Source organism: Jaculus jaculus, chromosome 6 (assembly GCF_020740685.1).
Source record: "Jaculus jaculus isolate mJacJac1 chromosome 6, mJacJac1.mat.Y.cur, whole genome shotgun sequence".
Lineage (NCBI taxonomy): Eukaryota > Metazoa > Chordata > Mammalia > Rodentia > Dipodidae > Jaculus > Jaculus jaculus.
In genome coordinates, this window is record NC_059107.1 from 60058385 (window position 1) to 60085747 (window position 27363).

A 27363-nucleotide genomic window follows, 5' to 3' on the forward strand; every position below is an offset into this window, starting at 1 on the left:
AATTACACCACTGGACAAATGAGACATCAGAGGATGCATAGTACTACAGAAATGACTGGAGGGGCTAGGAGAAAACTGGAAGCTGTGGCTAGAGCAAACATGGCAGGTCCTGGGGTGAGAGGGAGGTGAGCATCCATCCAGTTGAAGGGTATGACTTGAGCTTAATCTAACAGCTGCAACCACGTTCCCAAGCACAGAGCTCTAGCTGGCAAACAAGTCCCCCAGGGCCAAGAAGCAAACCCCACTGGGTGGTTCTGCTATATACTAAAAGCCTGAATCTGTGTAATTCCTGCCTTGGGCCTTGGATATTTCATTTTATCTTACTGCTTATAGATACAACCAAAGAGTCATTTATATTTTCTCTAACCCTGGACCCCCTCTCTCTCAGATAAGCTCTCATGTAGCCCAGGCTGGCCTCAAACTTGCTATGTACCTGAGGATGACCTTGAACTCCTGATCTTTCTTTCTCTACCTTTCAAGTATTCCAGTACTGTGAAGCTGGATGTAGGAGGATCTCTGGTACTTGCTGGCTGGCTAGCTTAGCTGAATTTGTGAGCTCTGGGTTCAGTAAGAGACCAGTCTCAAAAAGGAGGTTGTGCCAGGTGTGCTGGCACACGCCTTTTATCTCGGCATTCAAGAGGCAGAGACAGGAGGATCGCTGTGAGTTTGAGGCCACCCTGAGACTACATCATATTTATGTTTTTTAAAATATTTTTATTTATTTGCAAGCAAAGAGAGATAAAGAGAAGAGGGACAGCCTGAGAGAATATGAGCACCAGAGATGCAGCTGCAGCAAATAACTCCAGATACATGCTTCACTGTATACATCAAGCTTTACATGGGAACTGGGGAATCTAACTCAGCTTTGCAGGCAAGTGCCTTAACCACTAGGCAATTTCTCCAGCCATAAAATACTTTTACTAATTACATAAAAATCAAGTACATATTAACATAACTTTTCAGAAAGTAAATTTTTCTTTTTAATTTTGATACTTTCAAACATGTATGTAATGTATTTTAATCTTAGTGCCCCCAATTATCTTCTTAACCCTCAGCTCCTCCGTTTTAAAGCCTTCTTCCCAATAAAAAGCAATTCACTATGGACTCTCAGGCTGGCTTCCAACTCAGAAGCAGTCCTTCCACCTCTGCCTCCTCAGTGCTGGGATTAAAGACATGCACCATCAATGCCCAGAAGTGACTTTTTCTACAACAAAGAATTCACTAGTGAAATACCACTGTTTTATACTTTTGCAAATTTCTTTAATGTCTGACAATAGAAAAAGTTAAATTCTCACATTTGCCTTTTATTCAGTCTGTTATAACAACACACATACTGCATGTCAAACCTAGCATATATGAGGCTCTAGGTTTGGTTCAAACCCCAGTACCACAAAAAATAAACATCAGATGGCTTTCCAGAAAACTGCTCTGTATACTCAGAAAAGAATTAAGAATGAAAAAGTGAAAAGGGTGTTGCCGCGCACACGCCTGAGCGCACACGCAGTGGGGCATGCAGGGACTCGGACTCTTGGCTCTTGCGCCTCGGGAGCCCACTCTCCCTTCTGCTTCCAAAGCACTGTCCGCTGAGCAGTGACACTGGCCCTGTTGCCCGTCATGCCTGCCACCCGCAAGGCCACCAGTGGGGTTATTGTCCTTTGGGGACTGGGAGATACTGGGCATGGATGGGCAAATGATTTTGCAGGTATCAGAAGTTCACATATCAAATATATCTGCCTGCATATGGCAATTATGCCTTTACCTTAAATATAAACATGGCTAGGCCTTCCTGGTTTGATACTATTGGGCTTTCACCAGATTCTCAGGAGGATGGATCTGGAATTAAACAGGCAGCAGAAAATGTAAAAGCCTTGATAGTTCAAGAGGTGAAGAATGGCATTCCTTCTAACAGGATTATTTTGGGAGAATTTTCTCAGGAGGAGCTTTATCTCTGTACATCGCAACAGAAAGGGGCGGGTGGCGCTACACTCAGTTGTTTGCTTCCACTTTGCTCTTCACTTACACAGGGTCCTATCAGTGGCATCAACAGAGACATTTCTATTCTCCAGTGTTGTGGAGATAGTGACCCTTTAGTTCCCTTAATATTTAGTTCTCTGATTGTTGAGAAACTAAAGACACTGGTAAACCCAGTGAATGTAACCTTCAAAATGTATGAAGGCATGATGCACAGTGTCAACAGAAAATGACAGCTGTCAAGCATTTTACTGATAAACTCCTACCTCCAGTTGATTGACACCATTAACAGGCCTTGTGTAGATTACACCAGCAACATTGTAGTAGACTATAGTATACACCATTTCCCACGTCTGATTTTTTTTGTTTGTTTTTTCAAGGTAAGGTGTCACTAGCCCAGACTGACCTGGAATTCACTATGTAGTCTCAGGGTGGCCTTGAACTCACGGCGATCCTCATACCTCTGCTGGGATTAAAGGCGTGTGCCACCACGCCTGGCTCTCACGTCTGATTTTTAAACTCCCTGATGTTTGCAGTGTTAAAATGATTTGCAAATATATGCCAATGAAACAGACCAGATGATGCCTCCTCATTAGAAACTTATAATCTTTAAATTTCTTTGCATATATTTGTATAATATAATCCTGAACATACTAGTATTATAGTGAAACAGCTAGTTTCCTTTTCTCAAATGTAATTCAGCAGAATCCTGTAACGAGTTCTTATTACATTATTTGAAAATTAAAACCAAACATTACTTTATATATTGCAAATAACTGTACTTTAGTCCAAATTCAGACCTCTGTAGTTATTAGAATCTTCAATACAGGTAGTAATAGTAATTAAATGGTTTTATTTTTCTGTAAACAACTGAAAAGTTAGATCATGTTCTGGTATGTTTAGAAATATTAAGACTGATTTAAAAATTAATTTCTAAAATGATTAGGATTACTTATACAGTTTAAGCTTATAGACATTTAAAGCCTACTTACTGTAGAAGAACAATCTACTAGGAAAATTTGCTTTATTTGAGAGGGAGAGGGAGAGACAGAGAGAATGGGTGCACCAGGGCCTCCAGCCACTGCAAATGAATTCCAGATGCATGCACCACCTTATACATCTGGCTTATGTGGGTCTTGGAGAGTCAAACCTGGGTCCTTTGGCTTTGCAGGCAAGTGCCTTAACTGATAAGCCATCTCTCCAGCCCTAAATTTTCATTTTTTAAGATCAGTCTTCTTGTGAAGAATAGCAACCAATTGCCTTTAAATTGTCAAAGTGAGCCGGGCGTGGTGGCGCACGCCTTTAATCCCAGCACTCGGGAGGCAGAGGTAGGAGGATCGCCATGAGTTCAAGGCCACCCTGAGATGACAGAGTTAATTCCAGGTCAGCCTGGACCAGAGTGAGACCCTACCTCAAAAAACCAAACATATATACATATATACATACATACATACATATATATATATATATATATATATATATATATATATATATATATATTGTCAAAGTGTCTAGATTACTGCTGAAAGTATTTAAAACAAATTTATGGGTAATAAAGATTAATCACGGCCAGGTTTGGTGGTGCACACCTTTAATCACAGCACTTGAGAGGAGGATTGTCATGAGCTCCCAACCACCCTGAGACTACATAGTAAATTCCAGGTCAGCCTGGGCTAGCTCAAGATCCTGCCTTGAAAAATAAAACAAAAACAACAAATAAACAAAAAAAGATTAATCAGAACCTTAATGCAATACTTATCATAGAGATTAATATGTAGCAGAAATGCATGGCTATTTTTCTTTTTCTTTTTCTTTTTTTTTTTTTTTTTTTTTTGAGGTAGGGTCTCACTCTGGTCCAGGTTGACCTGGAATTAACTCTGTAGTCTCAGGGTGGCCTTGAACTCACAGCGATCCTCCTACCTCTGCTTCCCAAGTGCTTGGATTAAAGGCGTGCGCCACCACGCCTGGCATGGCTGATATTTTTGAACTGTGTTAATTTTCCTGCTGTATTTCAACTGACCAAAACAATGTTAAGAATGCATCTTTAGGGCTGGAGAGATGGCTTAGCGGTTAAGCGCTTGCTTATGAAGCCTAAGGACTCTGGTTCGAGGCTCGGTTCCCCAGGTCCCACGTTGGCCAGATGCACAAGGGGGCGCACGTGTCTGGAGTTCGCTTGCAGAGGCTGGAAGCCCTGGCGTGCCCATTCTCATTCTCTCTCTCTCCCTCTCTCTCTCTCTCTCTCTCTCTGCCTCTTTGTCTGTCTGTCGCTCTCAAATAAATAAATAAAAATAAACCAAAAAAATTAAAAAAAAAAAAAAGAATGCATCTTTATAAATGGATGATAATTGATAATGGAAATAATTTAACAATGGACTATATAGGATATAAATGATGAAGTCATATGTTTGCCTCAACTTAAAAGCTTTAAGCAACCATTTAATATTTATATTTTATTAGTATAATAATTTGCTTTACCTTGAAGACAATAAATGTATTTCAATTATATAAACCAGCAAGTTCTTATTTATACTGACTCTTCAAAAAAAGTGAAATGTCTTAATATCATTAAAAATAACAGTGGGGAGCCAGGCGTGATGGCGCACGCCTTTTATCCCAGCACTAGGGAGGCAGAGGTTAGGTGGAGTTCAAGGCCACCCTGAGAATACAGAGTGAGTTCCAGGTCAGCCTGGGCTAGAGTGAGACCCTACCTCAAAAAACCAATAAAATAACATAGCAGTGGGTTGTACCTAGCAAAGTGTTCTCAGTCATCTGTGCCCGTCCTACTTTACAACAGGGGAGGTAGCACTAGCCAAAAGTTTCCTGCACCATTCTTATTCTCTCTGACCAAAAACTAGCCATGTGAACTCTGAATTCTGCTGTAAGAACAAGGTCCCAAAGTAGAGGATGAAGAGATCATCTGGAGCCTGTGCAGTGTGGCTAGTCCCTGCTCAGCAGCCATGGAGAAACCCCGCCACCACAAGGACCATCGGATGATGATACACCTGTCCAAAACGACAAGCACACCAGGGCTGAGCCTAGACTGATGTACAGGAACTGGCTGGCTGGTGGATTGATGCTAAGTCTCGGGATGGTACTTATATCAGAAAAGTCTTTCTTTAGAATTTAGAGCCCTTTCTAAATACACAGCAGAGGAAAGAAAATCAGCTTCAACTGAGGACAAGCTGTGGCCGTGCATATGCTGTCCTGTGAGAATTTCCACTGTTGAATTTCTCAAATTTTAGTTTGCTGAAAAAACTAACTTTTGGCCTCCTTGAGAGTCCTCTTTTGAGATCCCCTCACATCTTGAGAAAAAGTGCAGTGCCATAGGGTAATCTCCTCATTAGCATGTAAAGACATAGCTTTCAGGCAGAGGGAGTAAGGGTTCAGAGGACCTGGCCTTGAATAGTAGGAGACAGACGTAGATGGTTTCTGTTACTTTCAGTATAGGTTCTCTATAGAAACAAGGACAGCACATCATACTGGCCTGACTTGTCTTCTTATTAGATATGTTGTCATAGTGTTGCTGGGCATGGTGGCACACACCATTAATCCCAGCACTTGGAAGGCAGAGGTAAGAGGATTGCCATGAGTTCAAGGGCACCCTGAGGCTAAATAGTGAACTCCAGGTTAGCCTGGGCTAGAATGAGAACCTATCTCAAAAGAAAATTGTCCATAAATTATCATAATGTGCTACAAAAATTCTACTTAAGGAAAAGTGAAAATGAAATCCAACAAGCATGATACATTCTATAATAGACTGCTGTTTTTGATTTTGGTTTATGACACCTGAATTCGGACCTTTATTTCATACTACTATTCTATTACATACTATTCCAGTGAAGCCATTGATTAACTACACAGAAGCTACCAGGAAAATGTAGAAAGCAAAGTAAGCAAAAAATACTTATTTCTCTTATTCTGTATCTAGAACATATTCAGTAACATATTCCATAAGGATTTAAGGTGTGCTAGCTATACCAAAAGACTTATTATGGGTAATCATAGGGAACTTTTTGAATAAAATGTAGCTGTTCTGAAATGTAGATATTTTCATTCATGAACAAGATCTTATTTTTCTTTTCTTTTTTTTTTTTTTTTTTTTTAAGCAAGGACTCTTCTTGGTCACTTAGAGATGATTCCTTTGTACCCTTCTAGGTGGTTCAGTTCTTCGTTAAATGGATTGTAGCCTTGCTCTTTTAAACACTGGAGTGCCCAGAAGAGCTGGTCTAGTGGAGGAAATTCATCCTAAGGGACCCACTCCCAACTTTCATTTTTTTCAGGTTCTACATTCTTTGGTTCTGAATCATGAGTTGTGTCTACTTCTCCTTTCATTAATATGGTGACATAATGGTAATTCTCTTTCTCAACAAAAGAATTTACCACAGAGGCAAAGCAGACATTTTTCAGGAAAAGAGCAGCTTCTTCCCAGGTTTCCCTTTGAACACATTCTTCCCAGGTCTCACCCGGATGCCTGGAGCTCAGAATCACTGCGCCGACCCCGACCCCTACTCCGGGCCGCTGCTCAGGAGCGCCCGCGAAGGCGTGGCGCGGCCACTCGGGCCGACCTACATCATATTTAATTCCAGGTCAGCCTGGACCAGAGTGAGACCCTACCTTGAAAAACAAAACAAAACAAACAAACATCAATAAAAAACCAAGTTACATATAGCTTGTTGTGGTAACACATGCCTTTAATCCTGGCATTTGAGAGACAAGACAGAAGGAGACTCAGTGTGAGGTCGAGGCCAGCCTCAGACTACATAGTGAATTCCAGGTCAGCCTGGGCTAGAGTGAAACCCTACCTTAAAAAAAAAAAAGAAAAAGAAAAAACAAGTTTCAGGACTGGAGAGCTGATTCAGCTGTTAAAGGTACTTTCTTGCAAAGCCTGATGGCCTAGGGTTCAATTCTGCAGTACCCACATAAAGCCAGATGTACAAAGTGGTTACATGTGTCTTGAATTCATTGGCAGAGGCAGGAAACCCTGGCAAGCCTATACTCTTTCTCTGTCTCTAATAAATAAATTAAAATAAGATCCTACCTGGAAAAAAAAATAAGGGTCAGTGTAGCCCAATGTGGTGGCACTTGCATGTAAAGCCTGATGCCTGTTTTTTGGTTTGTTTTTTTTTTTTTTTTTTTTTTGATTTTTTGAGGTTTTTTTTTTTGAGGTAGGGTTTCACTCTAGCCCAGGCTGACCTGGAATTCACTATGGAGTCTCAGGGTGGCCTCGAACTCATGGCGATCCTCCTACCTCTGTCTCCCAAGTGCTGGGATTAAAGGCGTGCGCCACCACGCCCAGCGATGCCTGGGTTTAATTCCCCAGTATCTACATAACGCCAGGTGCACAAAGTGGTGCACGCATCTGAAGTTCATTTGCAGTAGCAAGAGGCCCTAGAACATCTATTCTCTCTCTCTTTCCTTCCTTGCAAATAAATAAATAAAATACTGAAAAAAGGTGAAACTGCTTTAAAATTTTTTCTTTGCACATGTGTGTGTACCTGCATGTACACACAGGTGTAAGGGTCTTTTGTCACTACAAATAAACTCCCCTCCAGCTTTACATGGGTGGCTGGGATATTGAACTCAAGCCAACAAGCTTTGCAAAAAAGCATCTTTAACTTCTGAGCCATATCCCCAAGGCCCCACTTTTATTTATTTGTTTATTAAATATTTTATTTATTTGAGAGAGAGAGAGAGAGAGAGAGAATAGGTGTACCCGGCCCTGCAGCAAATGAACTCCAGACACATGTACCACCTTGTGCATCTGGCTTATGTGGGTTCTGGCGAATTGAACCCGGGTCCTTAGGCCTCGCAGACAAATGCATTAACCACTAAGCCATCTCTCCAGCCACTTATTTATTTATAAGAGAGAGAGAAAGGCAGAAAGACTGAGAATGGGCTTGCCAGGGCTTCTAGGCACTGCAAACAAACTAGATGCATGCACCACCTTGCACATCTGGCGTTACGTGGGTACTGGGGAATGGGACTCAGGTCATTAGGTTCTGCAAGTACCTTAACTGCTGAGCATTCTCTCCAGAACTTCCTGCTTTTTTTCAATTAACAACTTCCATGATTATAAAAAATATCCCATGGTAATGGTCTCCTCCCCCCCCCCACTTTCCCCTCCTTCCTTCTTTTATTAAAATTTTGTTTTTATCTATTTATTTGACAGAGAGAGAGGGAGAGAGAGAATGGGCGCACCAGGGCTTCCAGCCACTGCAAACAAACTGCAGATGCTTGTGCCCCCTTGTGCATCTGGCTAATGTGGGTCCTGGGGAATTGAACGTGGGTCCTTTGGCTTTGCAGGCAAATGCCTTAACTGCTAAGCCATTCCTCTAGTCCCTCCTTCCTGCTTTTTTTTTGTGAGTCAGGGTCTCACTGTAATCCAGGCAGACCTAGAATTCACTCTATAGCAGTCTGATTCTTCTACCTCAGCCTCCTGAGTAGTGGGATTAAAGGCAAGGACTACCACACCAGACTCTCCTTCGTTTTAACACTTGTGATGAATGATGATGCACTTTGAGCATTTATTATATGGCTAAATTTTGTATATAATATCTCATTTAATCGCTATGATTACATGGGCTGGGTTTTGTTACTGTGATGGTTAACTTCGTTGTCAATTTGACAAGACTTAGAATCATTGTGGAAATAAATCTCCAGGCATGTGGGGGAGGGTCTAGATTAATTTAATTAAGGTGAGAAGTCACACCCTAAATGTGGGCAGCACCATTCCTTGGGCTGGCATTCTGGACTACATAGAAAGGAGAAAGCTATCTGAAGTCTTGAATGTATTGCATCTGTCAAGGTACATAGTGAGCCTTTCTGCAGGCTCATTCTCTTGCTCATTGCATCAGGTGATAAATGGTGAAATGTGGCAGTTTAAGAACAGAATTCAACTACAGTTTTGTGGACAAGTCCAAATTGCCATGTTACTATATTTGTTTTAAAATGAGCAATAGGGAGCCAGGCGTGGTGGCGCACGCCTTTAATCCCAGCACTCGGGAGGCAGAGGTAGGAGGATCGCCGTGAGCTCGAGGCCACCCTGAGACTCCATAATGAATTCCAGGTCAGCCTGAGCTAGAGTGAGACCCTACCTCAAAAAGAATAAAAAATAAAATAAAATGAGCAATAGGGGCTTGAGAGATGGCTTAGTGGTTAAGGAGCTTGCCTGCAAAGCCAACGAACCTATGTTCAGTTCCCCGAGGCCCACATAAGCCAGATGTACATGGTGATGCATGCCTCTAGAGTTTTTTTTTTTTTTGTATTTAAAGTAGCATTTTATTTGAATTAAAATTATTTACAAAAACCCAAAGACATATTTCATGAAACTGGTGCAAACTAATTTTTTCCTACTGTTGGCTTTTGCTCCAAAGATCACAGCTGAGATATACTGTGTAAAATAAAAATAGGATTGAATTCAGAAGAGCACTCTAATGTTCTAGTTTCCAACTGGTAGAAATATTTACAATGGAAAAAAGGTTACCTTAAAACTTTAGTTAATTTGCAAGTCAGCCTCAAGCACCCTAAAATGCGAGTTCTCTGAGGGTTAAAGACACACAAATGCTCTGCAGTAGGTGATGCGGTATCTTCCCTGCCGCTCCCACCTCACCAAAACCTGCATGTCTATCAGTGCTTGACAATTAGTTATCTTAAGAACAAAACAAAACTGTTAAACACTGAGGTAAATCAATTAAGTGATCACCAGTGTAACAGAAAAAATGTAGGTCGCCCTGATTGATCTCATCCAAATGTTTACTATTCTTTATCATCCTCCACAACTAAAATTCACCAAAACCTCTGTTCATTTCCCCAAATGCAATGATTAATAAATACCAATGTATTTTAAAATAACTACACAAAATATATCTAACTAATTTGTGGATATAATTTAACAATATACTTTAAAAACTTTCCCAAATTAGTTTTATTTGCAGGGCAAATACAATCTCAATCTTTCCCACAGTACACTGGCATACTGTGTTCTGAAAGGGTGATGGGTAGAGGTCTCCGTGGGTAGAAGAAAAAAATTTGCCTGTCAGTTACGTCCTTATACATTTCCCAACAATCTGCATTATAGGAAGACAATAGAAGGCAGCCACTGCATTAAGAAAACATTAGAGCCCCGGTTTGTAACTTTATACAAGGAAATAACAAAGTTTAAAGGGTAAAAATTAGACTTTTAGCTTTTCCCCCCAATACACATCAAACTAATATTTTTATGGCTTCAAGTTTTACAAATCCAATGAGGAAACATGATGTAACTACCAGAAAGCTAATTAAAATTATTAATGAGACATTTCTGGAAAGCCTGCCCTCAGCCTCAACTGATTTAAAAAAAGGGGGGGGGGCTGGAGAGATGGCGTAGCGGTTAAGCGCTTGCCTGTGAAGCCTAAGGATCCCGGTTCGAGGCTCGGTTCCCCAGGTCCCACGTTAGCCAGATGCACAAGGGGGCGCACGCATCTGGAGTTCGTTCGCAGAGGCTGGAAGCCCTGGCGCGCCCATTCTCTCTCTCTCCCTCTATCTGTCTTTCTCTCTGTGTCTGTCACTCTCAAATAAATAAATAAAAAAATTTAAAAAAAAAGGGAAAAAATATTAGCAGTGGTTGGAACAATACAAGAAATATTTGAAAAGTTGTGAAATTAAATCTATAAACCATGTTCTATGTGTTCCACAACTGTTTTCTAAACAACTGTTCTATGAACAAAGAATCTGAATGAAAAAAAGGTCTTTTCTACACCAGTAATTTTTTTTTTTTTTGGTTTTTCGAGGTAGGGTCTCACTCTGGTCCAGGCTGACCTGGAATTAACTCTGTAGTCTCAGGGTGGCCTTGAACTTACGGCGATCCTCCTACCTCTACCTCCCGAGTGCTGGGATTAAAGGCGTGCACCACCACGCCCAGCTACACCAGCAATTTTAAGGCTTTGTGCTTATGCAATTGATCCTGTCACTCTACAGAAGAATACACATGCTATCTGGGAACATGAATTCCACATTGGTGTTCTAGCTTGCTTATATTTGTTGTAGTGAACATTAGAAAATATATCTAGAGATTCCCCCCTCAAAACTTCACAACGTTTCAAGAGCCTCCCTCGTAGTATTAAGTGTAAATTACCCTGGTTTTTTTCTCTTTTTGCTTAATTCTTTTAACAGGGCACATCATCTTCTATATAATATTCCTTCAAACTGCTATGTTTTCTTGTGCCTATAGCTATGACACATCATGGTATTATGTTGAATATGGTCACAGTTTCAAAAGTGAAAAATAGTTCAACACCCAAACCTAATCAAGAATAAAAAAATATACTATTAATCCCTTATGTCTTTGGATTCCATCTAATTTTAAATACAGACAATAGTTCAGGGAACAACAACAAAAAATTTCACAAAATTATTAAAAGCTTTATTTATGATTGGAATCATTCAACAAAAAAAGCAAAAGCAATTGAGCCTAGGAACTGAGGAACTGAGCTGTTGTCTAGAATGTCCTCAGAACATTCAATACCTCAGTCACTAAGCTGCCTTTGCACCTGGCTGGCATGACAACAGTGGCTCAACATACACAGCAGTTGCACTAACAGCAGCACAAATTTTCCCCTTAAATCTTGCTCAGAATAAAGCAAGAAAACAAGGGGAGTGTATAGACTCTGCCAAGTAAGTGTATTCAAATACTGCATTGAATTGTTAACAGCCTGAATCTTTCCCCTCATTTTTGATAGTTGCAGATTGATGTAGTAACTGTTGTTTAGCAAATGCAGAATTCATAACGAAGAAATCAGGTGGTCTTAAAAAATCCAAACATGAATGATGCTGATGAATATTCTTGGTATATCTTCAATGACTTGTTGTAGAACTTTTCTTTGTCTAAGGATAGCTCCAGCATTACCAAGCATCTGAAGCAAAGGTAAAGCAGCTAGCAATGTTTCAAATATTCAATCACTCTAGAGATATACTTCTAGCCTGTGGTTCCAACAGCACAGGTAAGATTCATGAAGCTTAGGAATTTTTTAAGCAGCTGTCATTATAGAGAAGTCTCCTTCTGGCAGGTATTCCCACACGGTGGTTACATTGATTGGACTTTCCTGGCAGAGACACCCAAGAAGTAGAGCTGTGTAGGAGGCCACAATGTAATCCTCCATGTGTTTGCCAGCATGTTGAAGGGCTTTATTGAGGTCAAGTTCTTCATCATCTTCCTCCTTCTTATGTTTCTCTTCTGTACCATCAACTTTTTCAGTTGACACCACTGTATTTCTCCACTTATTTCTTGCCACTCTCCACTCTTATCATGCTGAGTGGTGGGAGCATCTTTGATCAATTCATCTGTTTTACTTTCTGCCAACTGGGCTGCTCGCTCTTGCTCAAGGAACAGCTGCACTAAAGCCTGAACAGCATGGACCTGTCCAGCTATCCTTAAATCATCACCCCCTTCCCCACTGCAGAAGGAGGAATCAAAAGAGCAGGATGTTTCCATGTTGACAAAACGGTGTAATTTCCGAGCACTATACTCCACCAGGTTTATAAGCAGACCCACGCCCCGCACTTGAATATCAAATCTTTGCTCCTGAGGTAGGTACTTTGGAACCTGAAGCACACAGTTCATTGCTGTGCCTATGAGACCATCCTGCTCTCCTGTTTTGGTGCTGCCCCACTCACTATCATTAGTTAAATTGAGCCACACCCCAATGACAGCCCTCATGCAGTCCTCCACTGCTTTGCCCACATGATTAGTTGTATTTTGGTAAGGCAAAGGTTTATTGTCAGCTATGCATATGCTGTTCTCGGTTGTACTGCTGAATCAGTTCTTCTCAATGCTGTAATGTTTTAGCTGATGAAATAATGAGCTGTGAATCTTTATATGCTATCAAGTAGCTTTGGTTTTCTGGATTATGCACTGTTACACTTTCTAAAACCCATAAACATCTCTCTGCTCCCCATAATGAGGCTACTAGTTTCTCTTCATCCTCATCTCTACTTAAGTGATCCACACATTCTTTTACTTTATCTACAATATGATCCAGGCCACCCAAAAGCCAGAGTTCTTCTTTAAACCAATCTCCTGCTCGTTTGGAAGTAAGGCACAACAATGTCTCCATAGCTAAATGACCAGTAGTTATATTTTCTAGATCAAGATGCTTATTGTGTACAGTTTCACAGAGTCTTCGGATTTTTTCTTTAATTTTGTTCATGTCTTTTTCATTCAGTAGTTTAGCTGAAGAAGCATCTTGTTCCAGTTCCAAAAGTCGAATCATTAGATCTAGGCTAGCTCTGTCAAGATCCATGTTCAAACGATCTCTACTCAGTATGTACATCAGAGCAGCTGTACAGAGAGAGAGATTCTGATGGTGCTGGGAATCATCCAAGGTTTTAAAGACCATTGCAACTATTCCATGTGCTCTCAGGTGTATTCGAAAACTGGGCATGGAACATTTAGTAGCCAAGCTAATAACACTAAGGCATCGTGTGTTTAGAGGCTGAGTGCTCTTTAAGCCACTTAACAAGTATTCAATGTCATCAGTGAACTCTTGATTTTCACCAAATTCCACCACATCACTGAAGTGGTTCACATCTTGAACAACAGAATATAATTCTTTGTCTTCTTTTCTGCATTTCAGTGCAGTAACTATATCTTGGTAGGGCTGAGTAGGTATTGTCACAGTTTTTATCACTTTGAGGGGTGGTGCAGGAGCCTTAAAAACTCCATCATCTTATTTATTTATTTATTTATTTATTTATTTGAGAGTGACAGACACAGAGAGAAAGACAGATAGAGGGAGAGAGAGAGAATGGGCATGCCAGGGCTTCCAGCCTCTGCAAACGAACTCCAGACGCGTGTGCCCCCTTGTGCATCTGGCTAACGTGGGACCTGGGGAACTGAGCCTCGAACCGAGGTCCTTAGGCTTCACAGGCAAGTGCTTAACCGCTAAGCCATCTCTCCAGCCCTCCATCATCTTTTTGATTTGGTTCCTTTGAAAACAGCCTCACTGTGACACTCTGAGGTTTAACTACTGGTGGTCCAGGTAGTTCTTCTGAGTCTGGATGGTTCCAATGCCTGGCATTATACACAGCTTTTGTAGGTGACCATTTGGGGCCACCAAAAATCTTTCTGGTATTTTCCTTTGATTTATCTCCTTGTTTATTTATGGGCTTCTTCACACTTTCAGGCACACCAGGTATGTCCTCTGTAAAATCTAAGTTTTCTGCATTATTAGTGCTAGGCTGACTATCCTGGGAATTCTCATTGCTTTCAGGAGGAGGCTGCAAGGAGGGTGGTGGAGCTGTTTTAGTCCTTTTTTTACTTGTCGTTCTTTCCACTGACAGTCATCATCTTCATCATCTTCACTTTCACTGAGATCATCAAGGCCAAAATATTTAATTTTATAATTAGAATTCCCAGAACTGCCTTCATCACCTCCTGTCTCATCATGATCTTCAAAACCAAAACATTCAAGGTTAACATCCTTTTTAGATTTAGTATTACTAGGTCAATATCTAGTAGTGGTCTTAGAAGTTGCAATATCTGCCTTTTTTCTGAGACGGCCTGCCTCTCCTAAATCTGCAGGAGTGGATGCAGTGAACTCATCCATGCTGCGCTACATAGTATCCTGTATGGTAACATTACAAACGGACAAGCAAGATGGATGTAAAACAGTATAATCTCTAGTCTGGCCAAGTGTCCCTCTAAAACTGGTCCCACAACTTACACCACCTTTCTTTGCCTGATTCAGGCCATCTTTACTTGCTTCACTGTTTGCTTTCGCAAGGCCTGATTGGTGCCATCCAATAGTTATCAAAATTTGATGTTCCTTGTGAGGATTTTGCTTTATTGGCCCTACAATACATCCTACAGTTGCTTGGCCTAAGAACACTTTGTACAATATCTTCATCAATGGCTCCATTTAGATTTTCCAGCCGATTTTTAAAATCTTCTTCCTTCATCTCCAAAAGAGGATCACTTAAAATACCGTCTTCTGATCTGATATTTTCAAAATCATTATCCCATTCATATAAACCAGTTCTTACAGATCCTTTGATGGGAGAAATTTCAGAAGGAGATTTTGATCTTCTCCCAAATTGGGAGCTCCAAACGTCATTTGTTTCCTTAATCTCGTCACCTTTGTATCCAGAAGCCACGATGGTTTCTGTGTTGGTTTTCTTAGTATTATCTTCAGCGTTTTTGTAAAAATGGTGACTATTTTTTTCATGTTCTTCGCTAAAATTATCCATTTTATCTAGAGTCATTAATTTAGTGCAGGTACTTTTGCTTGCCTCATCTTCTAGGATCCTGTTTGTGCTCTTTTCTTTTCTTTTTTTTTTTTTAATTTTTATTAACATTTTCCATGATTATAAAATATATCCCATGGTAATTCCGTCCCTCCCCACCCCCACACTTTCCCGTTTGAAATTCCATTCTCCATCATATTACCTCCCCATTACAATCATTGTAATTACATATATACAATATCAACCTATTAAGTAGCCTCCTCCCTTCCTTTCTCCACCCTTTATGTCTCCTTTTCAACTTACTGGCCTCTGCTACTAAGTATTTTCATTCTCACGCAGAAGCCCAGTCATCTGTAGCTAGGAACCACATATGAGAGAGAACATGTGGCGCTTGGCTTTCTGGGCCTGGGTTACCTGACTAAGTATAATACTTTCCAGGTCCATCCATTTTTCTGCAAATTTCATAACTTCATTTTTCTTTACCGCTGAGTAGAACTCCATTGTATAAATGTACCACATCTTCATTATCCACTCATCTGTTGAGGGACATCTAGGCTGGTTCCATTTCCCAGCTATTATAAATTGAGCAGCAATAAACATGGTTGAGCATGTACTTCTAAGGAAATGAGATGAGTCCTTTGGATATATGCCTAGGAGCGCTATAGCTGGGTCATATGGTAGATCAATCTCTAGCTGTTTTAGGAACCTCCACACTGTTTTCCACAATGGCTGGACCAGATTGCATTCCCACCAGCAGTGCAGAAGGGTTCCTTTTTTTCCACATCCCCGCCAACATTTATGATCATTTGTTTTCATGATGGTGGCCAATCTGACAGGAGTGAGATGGAATCTCAATGTAGTTTTAATCTGCATTTCCCTGATGACTAGTGACGTAGAACATTTTTTAAGATGCTTATATGCCATTCGTATTTCTTCCTTTGAGAACTCTCTATTTAGCTCCTTAGCCCATTTTTTGATTGGCTTGTTTGATTCCTTATTAGTTAACTTTTTGAGTTCTTTGTATATCCTAGATATTAATCCTCTATCAGATATATAGCTGGCGAAGATTTTTTCCCATTCTGTAGGTTGCCTCTTTGCTTTTTTCACTGTGTCCTTTGTGGTGCAAAATCTTTGTAATTTCATTAGGTCCCAGTGGTTAATCTGTGGTTTTATTGCCTGAGCAATTGGGGTTGTATTCAGAAAGTCTTTGCCAAGACCAATATGTTGAAGGGTTTCCCCTACTTTTTCCTCTAGCAGTTTCAAAGTTTCCGGTCTGATGTTAAGGTCTTTAATCCATTTGGACTTAATTCTTGTGCATGGCGAGAGAGAAGAATCTATTTTCATCCTTCTGCAGATATTTATCCAGTTTTCAAAACACCATTTGCTGAAGAGGCTGTCTCTTCTCCAATGAGTATTTTTGGCATTTTTATCGAATATCAGGTGGCTATAGCTACTTGGGCTTACATCTGGGTCCTCTATTCTGTTCCACTGATCTACATGTCTGTTTTTGTGCCAGTACCATGCTGTTTTTGTTACTATGGCTCTGTAGTATAGGGTAAAATCAGGTATGGTGATACCACCAGCCCCTTTTTTGTTGCTCAGTATTATTTTAGATATTCGAGGTTTTTTGTGATTCCAAATGAAGTTTTGGATTGTTTTTTCTATTTCCATGAAGAAAGCCTTTGGAATTTTGATAGGGATTGCATTAAATGTGTAGATTGCTTTAGGTAAGATTGCAATTTTCACGATATTGATTCTTCCAATCCAGGAACAAGGGATGTTTCTCCACTTTCTAGTGTCTTCTGCAATTTCTCGCTTGAGTGTTTTAAAGTTCTCATTGTATAGATTCTTTACTTCCTTGGTTAGGTTTATTCCAAGGTATTTTATTTTTTTGATGCAATTGTGAATGGGAGTGATTCTCTGATTTCATCCTCTGTGTGTTTGTTGTTAGTATATATGAAGGCTACTGATTTCTGTGTATTTATTTTGTATCCTGCTACATTGCTGTAGGTTTTGATCAGCTCTAACAGCTTGCTAGTAGACACTTTAGGGTCCTTTATGTATAGAATCATGTCATCTGCAAATAATGATAACTTGATTTCTTCCTTACCAATTTGTATCCCTTTTATGTGTGTCTCTTGCCTTATTGCTATGGCCAAGACTTCCAAAACTATATTAAATAGAAGTGGGGACAGTGGACACCCTTGTCTTGTTCCTGATTTTAGTGGAAAAGCTTCCAGTTTTTCCCCATTTAGTAATATGTTGGCTGTAGGCTTGTCATAAATAGCCTTTATTATATTGAGATATGTTCCTTCTATTCCCAGTCTCTGTAGGACTTTTATCATGAAGGGATGTTGGATTTTGTCAAATGCTTTCTCTGCATCTAATGAGATGATCATGTGATTTTTGTCCTTCAACCCGTTTATGTAATGTATTACATTTATAGATTTGCGTATGTTGAACCATCCCTGCATCTCTGGGATAAAGCCTACTTGGTCAGGGTGAATGATCTTTTTGATATACTCTTGTATTCTGTTTGCCAATATTTTGTTGAGAATTTTTGCATCTATGTTCATGAGGGAGATTGGTCTGTAATTTTCTTTTTCTGTTCTATCTTTGCCTGGTTTTGGTATCAGGGTGATGCTGGCCTCATAGAAGGAGTTTGGTAGAATTCCTTCTTTTTCTATTTCCTGGAAAAGCTTAAGAAGCAATGGTGTTAGCTCTTCCTTAAAAGTCTGGTAAAATTCAGCAGTGAATCCATCCGGGCCTGGGCTTTTTTTAGTTGGGAGATTACTGATAACTGTTCGGATCTCCATGTTTGTTATAGGTCTATTTAAGTGATTAATCTCATTTTGATTTAATTTAGGTAGGTCATATAGATCAAGGAAATCATCCATTTCTTTCAGATTTTCATACTTTGTGGAGTATATGCTTTTATAGTATGTCCCTATGACTTTTTGAATTTTTCTGGAATCTGTTGTGATGTTACCTTGTTCATCTCTGATTTTATTAATTTGTGTCTCTTCTCTCTTACTTTTGGTCAGATTTGCTAAGGGTTTATCAATCTTGTTTATCCTTTCAAAGAACCAACTCTTTGTTTCATTAATTCTTTGGATGGTTCTTTTTGTTTCTATCTCATTAATTTCTGCCCTAATCTTTATTATTTCTTCCTGTCTACTACTTTTTGGTTTGCCTTGTTCTTCTTTTTCCAAGGCTTTAAGGCGAAGCATTAGGTCGTTTACTTGTGACCTTTCTAATTTCTTAATATAGGCACTTAAGGCTATAAATTTACCTCTTAGAACTGCCTTCATTGTGTCCCAGAGATTTTGGTATGTTGTGTTCTCATTATCATTTGACTCTATAAATTTTTTGATTTCCTTTTTGATTTCTTCATTGACCCACTCATCATTTAGTAGTGTATTGTTTAGTTTCCATGATTTTGTGTATGCTCTATAGCCTTTCTTGCTACTGATTTGTAGTTTAATTCCATTGTGGTCAGATAGAATGCAAGGAATTATTTCAATTTTCCTGAATTTGTTAAGATTTGCTTTGTGTCCTAATATATGGTCTATTTTAGAGAATGTTCCATGTGCTGCTGAAAAGAATGTATATTCTGCAGCCTTTGGATGAAATGTCCTGTATATATCTGTTAGGTCCATTCCTTCTATGACCTCATTTAGTCCAGATGCCTCTCTGTTTATTCTTTCCCTGGATGACCTGTCAATTGATGAGAGTGGGGTGTTAAAGTCACCCACCACCACTGTGTTTGGTGTTATCTGTGACCTTAGTTCTAATAGTGTTTGTTTGACGAATTTGGGAGCCCCCATGGTAGGTGCATATATGTTTAGGATTGTAATGTCCTCCTGTTGGAGTGTGCCCTTAATCAATGTAAAGTGACCTTCCTTATCTTTCTTGACTAACGTCGGACTAAAGTCTACCCTGTCTGATATTAGGATAGCAACCCCTGCTTGTTTTCTAGGCCCATTTGCTTGAAACACCGTCTTCCAACCTTTCACCCTAAGATAATGTCTATCCTTTGTAGAAAGGTGAGTTTCTTGGAGACAACAAATTGTAGGATCCTGCTTTTTAACCCAGTCTGCAAATCTATGTCTTTTCGTTGGGGCATTGAGACCGTTGATATTAAGAGATATTATTGAAAGGTGTGTATTTATGTTTGCCATTTTTGTGTGTGTGTGTGTGTGTGTTATTGGTTCTACCTGTGCTCTCTTCTGTTAACTGGTATTTGAGTATAGCTTGTTTTTTCTAGGTTCCTTATATGTGTGCTTTTCGTTTTGTTCAGCATGGAGGATTCTATCAAGTATTTTCTGTAGAGCTGGTTTTGTCTTCAAATACTCCTTTAACCTGCTTTTGTCATGGAATGTCTTTATTTCTCCATCTATTTGAATGGATAACTTTGCAGGATAAAGTAACCTTGGTTGACAGTTATCTTTCAGAACTTGGAATATATCACTCCAAGCCCTTCTGGCTTTAAAAGTTTGTGTTGAATAATCTGCTGTAATCCTGATGGGCTTGCTTTTGTAGGTAACTTGATTTTTCTCTCTAACTGCTTTCAATATTTTTTCTTTGGTTTGTGTGTTTGGAAGTTTGATTATAATATGGCGAGGAGAGGTTCTTTCTGGGTTTTGTCTGGCTGGGGTTCTAAAGGCTTCCTGTATCTGTATTGGCATCTCTTTCCCAATATGGGGGAAATTTTCCTCTATGATTTTGTTGAAGATGCCTACTATGCCTCTGGAGTGGAGTTCTTCTCCTTCTACTATCCCCTGAAGTCTTATATTGGATCTTTTCATAGTGTCCCGAATATCTTGAAATTCCCACTCATACTTTTCTATAAGTTTGTCTTTCTCTTTGTTGGACTGCATTAGGTCCGCCACCTGGTCTTCTAGCTTAGATATTCTGTCCTCTCCCTCATCCATCCTACTGGTGAGATTTTCTACAGAGTTTTTTTATTTCATTAACTGTGTTCTTCATTGCTAGTAATTCTGACTGGTTTTTTTTTTATTATTTCTATTTCCCTATTTATGTCTTGTATTGCCTTCTTTATTTCATTAAATTGGTGTCCTGCCTCTTCTTTGATTCCTTTGATTTCCTCTTTGATTTCTTCTTTGATTGTTTTCATGTGTTCTTTGACCTCTTTGAACATATTTATAATTATTCTTTTGAACTCTTTCTCAGGCATTTCCTCTAACTCTTTCTCACTGGAGGACATTTCTGATGCATTAATACTTTTAGGTGGATTTATATCGTCTTGCTTTTTAGTGTTTCTTGTGTTATAATGTATATATTTTTGCATCTTGGATTAAGTTAATGCTTGGATTTTCTAGCTAGCTGTGTATTCTTAGCTGTATCAATTGATTTGATGTAATATATTTTCAGGGTAGGACCTTAAGGTATTAGGTGTGGCTCTTAAGACTCTCAGAGTATCTACAAAGATGTTCTTAGGGGTTGAGTTTCCCTGCTTTAGGAGTATTCAAGCAGGCTGAGTGGAATAAAATACAGGTAGATTCTAAAATTTAACTAAACCCTGTACACATTCAATCAAAAACAGCCCCGAGTATGTATGCAAGAGTAGTTATTATAATGACCAGATCCTCTATCAACAAAGAGGTTTAGATTTCTGGTCTGTTGAGGGATCCAAGTCAGCTTGTGACCAAGTGAGACCCTTCCCTGGTGCAATCCCAGTTACCTTGGGTGATTTTGGTCTCAGTCAAGTTGCTGCCTGGGTCGTCCGGCTGCTGTTCTGATTTCTGGAGCTGGGCACTTGCTTTTCCTACAGGGCAAAGCGAGTCGCTGCTGCTGCCTCTGCTGCTGCTGTAGCTGCCACCACTGGAGCCACCACTGCTGCTGAAGCTGCCGCTGCTGTGTCCACCGCTGCTGCTCCCCCCGAAGCCGCTGCTGCGGGATCTGCCGCCACTGCCGCTCCTGGGTCCGCTGCTGCTGGGGCCGCTGGTACCGGTGCTGGAGCCGCTGAAGTTGCTGCCGAACTCTGCTCCTGCTTGGGTCCCGCTGTCAGCCCAAGTTGGCGTGGCCGGGTCCCGGGCCGCTGCTGTGTTCACTGGAGCTGGGTTCAGACGTTGGGGGAGGGGAGGGAGCGCTGCTCTGGATCTCTCACTGCTCCACGTGTTCTTCTACCTGGCGGTCTTCTCCTCCGCTGCTCGCTGCCGCTCTCCCCTCACGTTTCCCGAGTTGCGGACAGAGCGCTGCGAGGGGAAAATCCCGCACCTGGCTTTTCCTGCGGCTGGAGCCGAGAGTCCGGCAGCTTTCTGCTGCACCGTGGCTGCGGGGGTTGGCCGAGCTGCTGGAGTCGCTTTTCCGCCTGTGCAGGCTCTGGATGCTCTATAACTCTTCCACTTCTCTGCTGCCGCCTCAATTTCCTATACACCTCACTTTTTAGTAAAAGTGTGTATTTTGCTGAGTTTTTTTGGTCTTTTTCCCCCCTAGGCTGCTTTGGCGTGGTACCTACGCCGCCATCTTAACCGGAAGTCCTCCCTCAGACTCTTGATCTTCTAGTCTTGTGCTCTTTTCTTTTCCAAGCAAAGTATCCTCCAAAAGTAAGTGTCTCTCCGAAACAACGCTGTCTTCTCCCACCACAGGACTGATTTTGCTATTAGCTTCAAGTGCAGAAGTGACTTCTTCCAGCTGAGCAGCTTCACTCGCTTCTGAGTAAAAGGAACTCTTACTCTGACCTAAATCCTTTGAAGAAACAGGTAGAGATTCATCATCACTATCAAAACCAAAAGGGTCTCCAGTATCTTCTTCTACTTTAGCTTTCTTTGGAATTTCTTGGATATCTGGTTTGAAATTGGGCCTCTTTTGCCCTAATTTAGCCATAAATGTGGTTTCTCCCCATTTTATGCTATGAGTAGTCCATTTGTTGGAAATAAACTTCATCAAAGTTTGAACTGCCATTGCCTCCTTTCTACTGTAAGTTTTGCCAAATCTGGATGTCATTTTGACACCTGTTTCATATCCCCTCCCCCCCCCCCTTGTCGCTGCATGCGCCGCCGCCGCAGGTGAAAGGTGAGCGCTGGAGTTTGAACAGGGCCTTGAACCATCTCACCGCCATTTGCACTCCCGGCAACCGCCTCTGGAGATTTTTTTACAGCAGTTAGAGGACTTGGCATGCATATTCTCTCCCTCCCTCTCTCATACACACACACACACACACACACACACACACACACACACACACACAGAGTTCAAGTCCACGTGAAATTACATAGTGAATTCCAGGTCAGCCTGGACTAGAACAAGACCCTACCTCAAAAAAAAAAAAAAACTTTAGGAGGCCAGGTGTAGTGGCACATGCCTTTAATCCAAGCAAGCACTTGGGAGGCAGGTAGGAGGATCGCTGTGAGTTCAAGGCCACCCTGAGAATGTGCAATGAATTACCGGTCAGCCTGGTCTAGAGGGAGACCCTAATTCAAGAAAAATTTCGGAGAAAGCTAGGAGACCGCTAGGTGAGCACCAGTGTTCATTGCTCCCTGCTTCCTGCCTGTGGACTGAATGTGACCAGCAACTTCCTGCTTCATCCACCAGTCTTCCCCACCATGGTGAACTGTAACCCTTGAACTGTAAGTTAAAATAAGTTCTTACTTACGTTGCTCTTTTATGCAACAACAGAAAAGTAACTAATACAGTTGCTGTCCTCATTTTATAGGCAAAAAAACGCAAGTAAGAGAGTCACTAGTCCAGGGCCTCACAGTAAGGAAGTAGGTTCCAACCTGAGCACCTGTTCCAGAGCACTGCGCCAGATGACCTCCAGAAGACCCTCTAATTCTCGGCCCCTGAGCCTAGCTTGAGGGGGACCTACTGTAGGCCACACTGAGCTCCCTCCCTACCCAAGCTCTCCACCCCTAGTCCCTCCAGGCCCCGCCCTCCCACCTTCCAGCCAGCTTCTTACATCATGTATTCTCTGCTGTTTCATATGCTCCTCCTCAGCCACAGGCTCCTCAGGCAGGTGTCTGTCTTCGTGGAAGAAGAAAGGCAGGAGTGCGGGCCTTGGGAGCGAGCGGGGAGCCAGGAGCCCGCGGCGGGAGGCCGGCAGTGGGAGCGGCGGCGCGGGCGGGCGGCGGCCGGCGAGCGGGGGTGGGGGAGGAGACGCGGACCCAGAGGGTCATTCTCAACAGGTCCCAGTGAAAGCTACTGCGGGTGAGGGGGTATTTTAATACACATTTTGAGCCTTCCATCCCCTTTGAGGGCCTTTGCAGTGAGGTTCGGGACGTGTGTTCTTTTGACAAGGAACAGCTTGTCACCATGAAATGGATAGATGAGGAAGGAGACCCGTGTACAGTGTCATCTCTGTTGAAGTTGGAAGAAGCCTTCCACCTTTATGACATGAACAAAGATTCTGAACTCCTGATTCATGCATTTCCTTGTGTACCAGAACGTCCTGAAATGCCTTGCCCAGGAGAAGAAAAATCCATCTACCGCAGAGGGGCACACCGCTGGAGAAAGCTTTATTGTGTAAATGGACACACTTTTCAAGCCAGACGTTTTAACCGGCGTGCTCGCTGTGCCTCTGCACAGACAGAATATGGGGACTTGGGCGCCAGGGACATAAGTGCATCAACTGCAAACTCTTGGTTCACAAGAAGGGCCACAAACTTGTTACAAGTTAATGTGGGAGGCATTCTTTGCCAGCGGAACCAATGACGTCAGTGAATCAGTCATCCATACACACAAACCATTCACAAACAGTGATTCCATATAATCGTTCAAGTCATGGGAGTTTGGACCAAGCTGGTGAAGAAAAGGAGGCCACAAACACCAGAGAAAGTGGCAATGCTTCATCCAGCTTAGGTCTCTAGGATTGTGATTGGCTCCAGGTCACAAGGAGAGGAAGTTATGCCAAAGTACTGTTGGTTCGATTAAAAAAACCAGATATCATCTATGCATTGAAAGTTGTGACAAGGGCTGGAGAGATGGCGTAGCGGTTAAGCGCTTGCCTGTGAAGCCTAAGGACCCCGGTTCGAGGCTCGGTTCCCCAGGTCCCACGTTAGCCAGATGCACAAGGGGGCGCACGCGTCTGGAGTTCGTTTGCAGAGGCTGGAAGCCCTGGCGCGCCCATTCTCTCTCTCTCCCTCTATCTGCCTTTCTCTCTGTGTCTGTCGCTCTCAAATAAATAAATAAAAATTAAAAAAAAAAAAAAAAAAGAAAGTTGTGACAAAAGAGCTTGTCAGTGATGATCAGGATGTTGACTGGGCGCAGACAGAGAAGCATGTTTTTGAGCATCCTTTCCTTGTTGGGCTGCATTCTTGCTTTCAGACGGAAAGCAGGTTGTTCTTTGTTACAGAATATGTGAATGGTGGAGATCTAATGTTTCATATGCAGCGACAAAGAAGACTTCCTGAGGAACACCAGGTGTTACTTGGCAGAAATCAGTTTAGCTTTAAATTACCTTCATGAACGAGGGATAATTTATAGAGATTTGAAGCTGGACAATATACTACTGGACTCTGAAGGACACATTAAGCTCACTGACTATGGCATGTGTAGGGAAGGATTGCTGCCTGGACATACAACCAGCACTTTCTGTAGTACTCCTAATTACACTGCTCCTAAAATTTTAAGATGAGATTATGGTTTCAGTGTTGAGTGCTGGGATCTTGGTGTGCTGATGTTTGAGATGATGGCAGGAAGGTCTCTATTTGATATTGTTGGGAGCTCTAATAACCCTGATCAGAACAGAGAGGATTGTCTCTTCCAAGTTATATTGGAAAAGCAAATTTGCATACCATGTTCTCTAACCATAAAAGCAGCAAGTGTCCTGAAAAGTTTTCTCAACAAGGACCCAAAGGAATCCACAAACAGGATTTGCTGACATTCAAGAGCGCCCATTCTTTCGAAACGTTGACTGGGATGTGATGGAGCAAAGCAGGTGGTGTCTCCCTTTAAGCCAAATATTTCTGGAGATTTTGTTTGGATAACTTTGATTCTCAGTTTACTAATGAACCAGCCCAGCTCCTTCCAGATGATGATGACATTGTGAGGAAAATTGATCAGTCTGAATTTGAAGGTTTTGAGTATATCAATCCCCTCTTGATGTCTGCAGAAGAATGTGTCTGATCCTCATTTTCATTGATGGGTTCTGCTTACTGCCATTTAATGCATGGATAACCCTGTTGTTAGCCTGGATTTAGTTTGCCATATTTGCTACCTACAAAATCCCTTTCAGTATCCCCTGTCATACACTGTAGAAGTCAACTATTACAGCTAAGTATAATTATGAAAAAGAAAACAAGACCCGCTTCCAGATAATCATGTCAGAATTTAGTTATACTGGTTCTTCAGAGGACTACTAATAGCTAATGAAGTTGTCTTCTGTTCAAAGAAAATACCACTGCTTTTAAAAGAAAGGCCAGGTATGGTGGTGCATGCCTTAAATCCCAGCACTTGGGAGGCAGAGGTAGAAGGATCACCATGAGTTCAAGGCCACCCTGAGACTACATAGTGAATTCCAAGTCAGCCTGGGCTAAAGTGACACCCTACCTCTAAACACAAAACAGACAAAAGAAAGTGAGTTGCATTAAGATTTACAGTGAGATTACAGCATAGGTGTCGTGAGCACTCTCAAAGATGATTGGTTGAGAGGATTCCGCCGGCGAAGGCCAATGATGCTCAGACACTGGTATACTTGCAAAGGAGTTTACTGGGATGAAAGTCACGCACAAGCAAGTCCAAACTATCACAAATAATATTATAGCTAATATAATATATAACCAAGGTATATTCATCTCTACATTACTAACACAAGAATATTTCTAGCGAGTCTAACATGTATATGACCTGACAACGCGAGATTTGAGTTGCGACATTTTACGACGTTTTACGACCTGACCAACGTGAGGTTTGAGCTGCGACGTTTTATGACCTGACCAATGCGAGGTTCGAGCTGTGCTCCAAGCCGAGTCTTGGTCCGCTGGCGTAAGCTAGTGCTCTGGCTTACAGATGATCATTCGGACAGAGTGTCGGGCTGATGAATTCGGATCGGTGACATGTCTCGCGGGGGTCTCAGTCAGGACTGCTGAGTAACCTTTCAGTCAGTCATAGTGTCGGGGAGACTGAGACAATGGTTGCTGAGCAGCTGGGGTTTTTATACCTTCCAATACTTATCTAATAGTTCCACACACACATCTGCTAATCTCTACTACGTCACTGCACACAGTTAGTCTTAGTTTTGCTTACAAGCTTTGACTTTGCATTTTTTACTCTCACAACAAACTTGTTTATCCTAAACTGGCCCTGGACCATATGCTTGTCCTTACATGCTCATAACAATAGGCCTCTCATAAGTATTTGTCATTATGTGCTAAGTGAAGGCTTAGTTGTGTAATAAAAGGTTAATTCAGAATACAACTTCTTATATTATTGGTTTCAGAGTTCCCTGTTTAAAAACCCTCCTATAATATTTCTCATTGGTTTGGATAATTAAAGTATTGATTTGGGGGCTGGAGAGATGGCTTAGCAGCTAAGGTACATGCCTGCAAAGTCTAAGGATCTAGGTTCGATTGTCCAGGTCCCATGTAAGCAGAAGCACATGGTGGTATATGCATCTGGAGTTTGTTTGCAGTGGCTAGAGGCCCTGGCATGCCCATTCTCCTTCTCTCTCTCTCATAAATAAATAATAATAAAAATCATAAATTTTTAAGGCAACAATTATTAAACTCTTAATGAAATAGACTTGTTTTATTAAGAACAAAGTCCAAATTATTAGCTATTTTTTTAAAGCCTGGCACAAACAATTTTTTTTCTTTAGAATAAAGGGTTAGCTTCTGAGCCTTTCCTCTAGCGAAACTCTAACTGGAATGTTAGTATATATGTACACATATATAGTTCAAAAGACCCAAGATGCAGTTGAGTGGAAGATTACTTCAAAGTGGATACAGAAAGTGCAATGGTAATATTTATTTCTTACTGGAGAGTGAATCCTGAAGTTGCTTTCTGTTACTGACTTAAAGAATGAGGAGGCATTCACTTCTTACCAAACCCGTAAATGCATTCCACTTATTCAGTGAAGGCAGAATGTAAATATTTTCTTTATTATTTAGCATACAGAAAAATAATTTATCTAAGTAGGGTTCTTAACTATTCTTATTTCCTCCTCCAAAGTACATTCTCTATACTTTGGAGCTGTTTATGAAGTCTACAGTGAAA

The 27363-nt window shown here is 41.2% G+C and overlaps 1 protein-coding gene and 2 pseudogenes across 1 annotated transcript; 2 read left to right on the forward strand and 1 right to left on the reverse strand.

The window, feature by feature from the left end:
• Positions 1–1772: 1772 nt before the first annotated feature.
• On the forward strand, positions 1773–2204 carry LOC123461712 (acyl-protein thioesterase 1-like). Its single transcript, XM_045153565.1, has one exon. It carries the CDS (start codon positions 1773–1775, stop codon positions 2202–2204), a length of 432 nt encoding a protein of 143 aa, XP_045009500.1.
• A 9677-nt stretch (positions 2205–11881) lies between these two features.
• Positions 11882–22158, reverse strand: LOC101600091 (annotated as a pseudogene).
• A 955-nt stretch (positions 22159–23113) lies between these two features.
• LOC101600387 lies at positions 23114–25275 on the forward strand (annotated as a pseudogene).
• The last annotated feature ends 2088 nt before the right edge of the window (positions 25276–27363 follow it).